Source organism: Lolium perenne, chromosome 1 (assembly GCF_019359855.2).
Source record: "Lolium perenne isolate Kyuss_39 chromosome 1, Kyuss_2.0, whole genome shotgun sequence".
In the NCBI taxonomy this organism is placed as follows: Eukaryota; Viridiplantae; Streptophyta; class Magnoliopsida; order Poales; family Poaceae; genus Lolium; species Lolium perenne.
Window position 1 is genome coordinate 166,574,793 of NC_067244.2, and position 5,338 is coordinate 166,580,130.

At 42.2% G+C, this 5,338-nt stretch overlaps 1 protein-coding gene across 1 annotated transcript; it reads left to right on the forward strand.

Annotated features, from left to right (window-relative positions):
• The first annotated feature begins 2,282 nt into the window (after positions 1-2,282).
• Positions 2,283-3,143, forward strand: LOC127334955 (uncharacterized). Its single transcript, XM_051361522.1, has 2 exons — positions 2,283-2,510; positions 2,676-3,143. The coding sequence occupies exons 1-2, from the start codon at positions 2,283-2,285 to the stop codon at positions 3,141-3,143; spliced, it is 696 nt and encodes a 231-aa protein (XP_051217482.1).
• The last annotated feature ends 2,195 nt before the right edge of the window (positions 3,144-5,338 follow it).

The window sequence follows — 5,338 nt, forward strand, 5'->3', positions numbered from 1 at the left end:
GTACTACTTGCATTTGTTTCTTGGATATTTTCTAAATAAATTGTTTTTTGTTTTCAACTCTTTAGGCCGTGCCTTGCCATGCTAGGGAGATGCTACATAGTTTAGTAGATAAGTGGGTTGTTGCTGAATGCAATCATGATTTTGTTTATCATTTCCATGTGGAGAAGACTGAAGCAAGAACTTACCTTTGTGGACCATTCTGGAGTTCTTTTGTAGAGGCTTACGTTATGGATGAAAATGACATTGTGGAGTTTACATATGATGAAACTGCTTCCAAGTTTGAAGTTGTTGTATTCAATGCTGACCGTGAGGAAAAACCATGGGTTCAGTTACCAGGCATGTTTCTTTGTTTCTTAATTATTATTGTGATATTGTTTTCACATATTTCTCATTGTTCATTCTGTTTTATTTTTTTGTTTGTTCAGATTGTTGGGAGGTTTTGGAGTGCTGCAGAATTACTTTTGAGAAAACCATTTTCTCAAATTTGCTAGATATTAACTCCGCAGAGATGAATGCAGTTACATGGGCTATATTCAAAGAGCTAAATAAAGTGGAGGAAAGCGAATTCCTTGATTTCTTTGAAGTATCTCAGTTCTTTGTGACGAGGTTGAATGAATCTTCTCTTACTCGTTTGGTTAGTAACAGTTTCACTTGTTTTTATTATTGGATCACTGTTTTTAAGTTTCATTCATAACATACTAACAGTTATAACGTTTTGTTTGTTTATATTTTACTTTTTGTAGCTCATTCCCTTTGATGTTGCTCGTGGATACTATAGGCCGAGAGAAGGTGCTGCTATTTTTTATAGCAGATCTATTGATGGACAAATGGTTGGAGCTTATACAATCTACAAGGGGCAGCATATTGAGTTTGTAGATGTATGGAATGCGTTCTGTGTAGCAGCTCATCTTGTGATAGGTTCATTAGTATGTTTGAAGATTGAGTTCAGGGATTTGTGCATCAGGCTTGAGATTGAAGATATCACGTTATAAGATATGCATATGGATGAATCCTCATAGAATGAAAGGAGAAATTGTAATTCATCATTGTATTGGGTTGTACTATTTTTATGTCAGCAAAAACTTTCGTGCGTTTTGTAGTCAAAATATTTTTTGTAATTTAGACTATTTTTAGTGTCACACGTTTTTAGGACATAATACGTTGGTTAATTCTGTTTCAACCCTAAATGCACATGTGCTGCTGATACTAAGCCCATTAACGTGGATCATGGCCGTGGGGAGGGAACACTCATGACCCATCCAGCAGGGTTCTCCAGTTTCTTCTGTCTTTTTTTCCAATTCGAATTTAACCAAAATTTAGTAGTTTATTTTTACAGAAATTCAAAAAATGAAAAAACCTTCACACTTCATCTTAGAATGGATACGAGAGTGTGTGCAAAAATTTCTGAAGCGTTTCTCGAAGGTCGAAAAATCCACATTCTTAGAAATGGAACCGTTTGGGTTACATCAAACCACTTTTTCTAAGCTAGTCGATTTTTCGACCTTAGAAAAAAATCCAGTTTTTTTACCCAATATGTCACACGTTTTTGTGAACATAATCCGTTGGTTAAAACTTTTTTTGAATTTTTTGAATTTAACCAGATGTGGTGCAGATTTATTCAAATCAAAACTAAAAAACTTTTTAGTTAGGCCGTCAGACATGTAACGCGGTTTGAACTAAGCCCATTAACGTAGAGCATGGACACGGGGAAGGAATACTCATGGCCCATCCAGCAGGGTTCTCTAATTTTCTTCTGTTTTTTTTCCAACTCGAATTTAACTGAAATTTAATAGTTTATTTTCACAGAAATTCAAAAAATGAAAAAAAAACTTAACACTTCATCTTAGGATGGATACGAGAGTGTGTGCAAAAATTTCTGAAGCGTTTCTCGAAGGTCGAAAAATCCACATTCTTAGAAACGGAACCGTTTGGGTTACATCAAACCAGTTTTTCTAAGCTAGTCGATTTTTCGACCTTCGAAAAAAAATCCAGTTTTTTTTACCCAATATGTCACACGTTTTTGTGAACATAATCCGTTGGTTAAAACTTTTTTGAATTTTTTGAATTTAACCAGATGTGCTGCAGATTTATTCAAATCAAAACTAAAAAACTTTTCAGTTAGGCCGTCAGACATGTAATGGGCCAATGGGCCGCCAGACCTCTAACTGCATGTTCGCCTCCCACCCCTATACCCACCCGATACTGTGGCAGTTCCACCATTCTGTCCCAACCCCGGTCGTTCATCTACCGCATCCCAGTGCTCCCTTCCTCACACGCTGTCCATGGCATCTGCCCCTTCCTCCGTCGTGGCCGGAGACGAGAAGTCCACGACGGAGAATTACCGCATCCTTGTGCACGGGACGACATATATCGACGTCGTCTACACCAATGAGGCGGTGACTGTTGATAGAATTCTTCGTATGTACGAGGGTTGGCTCGACGAGGACGAGGACAGGTTCAAGTTCGTTGGTCTGGATCTCGAGTATGACTCTAGCGGACACAAGTTGGCGGTAATACAAATCGCCATGAGGGAGCACGTTCTTGTATTCCACTACATTAGGTAGGGTTTCATCATTATATGTCTCCGTGAATATTTAAAGCGTCCCTACATTTTCCATGGTTGCGCTGCGGTGTTCATTACGGTACTTATTGAATTTATTTGTGCTGCTTGCAAGGATCAATGTCCGCACCTACTGACTTTTCTCAAGCACAAGCAATACACTTTTACAAGTGTTGATAAAAGAAATGACACAAAATTTCTTCGTGCGGTCGGTCTTCATGTTCCAGAAGAGAGACACATCGACATCCAGGACATTTTCAAGATTAAAGGTCAACCGCAGGCTGGAATGGCTGATCTTGCAGCAAAGCTCATTGATCCTATGTTTGCCAACATGAAGAAGGAGTTCAAGTACAACCGGCTAATGAAGGAAGGGCATGATTTCTGGGAATGCAAGCCACTATCCTGGATGAACCTCGAGTACGCAGCTATTGACGGCTATCTCAGCTATGAGATATACAACAAGATCTACACGGTGAACGAGGGACAAGCTCACCTCCAGAGATCAGACCACATCTGCCCCAGATGCAAAAATCAGGATGAATCTTCATCCATGACCAAGCGTAAGAAGCAAGCCTTGGAGTGATAAGCCTCAAAGGGGCAAGTACTAATGTGTTTGTGCAGTCTGTAATTATATTCACGATGTGTCCAAGACATAGTTGTGCTCTATGTTATTTGTGAACAAATTATCCATGTTGTGTTGTAAGTATCATTCAGTGATTTGTGCAGTCTGTAATCATATTCGCAACGTGTGCAAAACATAAGTTGTGCTCTATGTTATTTGTGAACAAAATTCTCCTTGTTGTGTTGTAAGTATCAAAATTCGCCCTTTGATAAGTGCAACAAGTAGTGTAGTTCATAATGTAGACAAGCAATTAATCATCATATGCTTGTCAGAACTTCCGGTGGTTCCTCATACTTCCGATGGTCCCTCATATCTGCATTGCATGAAATAACACACAAGTCAGTGGCACATAAAATAGTAGAAGATTAGTGCAAGCTATTTAAGTAGGGCTGAACCAGATACTCACTCCTTATGTAGCCTGCACTTCTTCTTGTTGTTTCTGTTATGACCTGGTTGATTGCAAGCAGTGCACAACCTCTCCTTCTTCCGCTCGTCGTGTGACAGTATCCTGCCATGTTTTGACGTCTGTTGATTCGTATCCTTGTCCTTATAGTACTTCTTGTTTTGTTTAGGTGCTCCTTTGGTCTCAGCTTTTTCAGGATCACCCACTACTGGTGCATCTCCTCTGTTTTGTGCGTCCTCATGGTAAGCCGTTGAATGACTGGTCTGGTCACCTTTTCTCTAGTATATTATGCCTTTCATACATTTCATAAGCTCGCTGAAAGATTCTGGGTCATGCAATGCCGCATCAAAAGCTTCTGCTCCAATTAGGGTAAGCTCGCTATGCTTTCTCCGCTCAGCTACCCCTTCCCATACCCATCCGTACAAATCACTCTCGCATCTTGAGGGCAAACCATACCTTGCATCCTTCGAGAACCTTCGGAGAACACAACAGTTCAGAATTTCAGAGCACCCCACAAAATGCAAAACAAACAAGATGTGCTTGAAAGGTAGCCCTTTCCGATACATCCTTCGGCAGCTGCACGTTATTGTTTCCTCTTTGCTTTCAGGTCTGTACTCCACTGAAAACAAATACTTACGGTTATTCATCCATGTCACAACGAAGGTTGTTAACCCACCAGCACATCCAAGTTGATCTACAATCTCTAGGCCCCCAATCTTTTTCAGCTCCCCTTGAACGTGGTAGAAGTTTGTAGCAGTGAATTTACGGGCAGCAGACATCTCTATATCCTTGTACACAGTAACCGCAACCGGCAGTCTTTGTCTGATAGTCTATGGTGTCCTGGCGGGCCTCTTCCTCCCGGATACGGCTACTGTTATTCTCGTAGTGCACAACCATATCCACCATTGTCAGTCCAAAGTCAAGGTGGGTGTGTAGGGTGGAGTTCAACTCTCGCTCCTCTGGTTGCTTTTCATTCCGAGGAAATATCCATTCGCTAGATACGCGGCTGACCACAACTTCTTCCTCCTATACATCCTCTTCATCCATTCTTTGGTTAATTCCGTCTGGTGCTTCTCGACAAATGCCCTCCATCTCCCCTCGAATACTTGTTCCGAAGTGGTGTAGTACAGTGATACGTCTCCGACGTATCGATAATTTCTTATGTTCCATGCCACATTATTGATGATATCTACATGTTTTATGCACACTTTATGTCATATTCGTGCATTTTCTGGAACTAACCTATTAACAAGATGCCGAAGTGCCAGTTGTTGTTTTCTGCTGTTTTTGGTTTCAGAAATCCTAGTAAGGAAATATTCTCGGAATTGGACGAAATCAACCCCCAGGGTCCTATTTTGCCACGAAGCTTCCAGAAGACCGAAGAGGAGACGAAGTGGGGCCACGAGGTGGCCACACCCTAGGGCGGCGCGGCCCAAGCCCTGGCCGCGCCGACCTGTAGTGTGGGGCCCTCGTGTGGCCCCCTGACCTGCCCTTCCGCCTACAAATAGCCTCCGTCGCGAAACCCCCAGTACCGAGAGCCACGATATGGAAAACCTTCCAGAGACGCCGCCGCCGCCAATCCCATCTCGGGGGATTCAGGAGATCGCCTCCGGCACCCTGCCGGAGAGGGGAATCATCTCCCGGAGGACTCTACGCCGCCATGGTCGCCTCCGGAGTGATGTGTGAGTAGTCTACCCCTGGACTATGGGTCCATAGCAGTAGCTAGATGGTTGTCTTCTCCCCATTGTGCTTA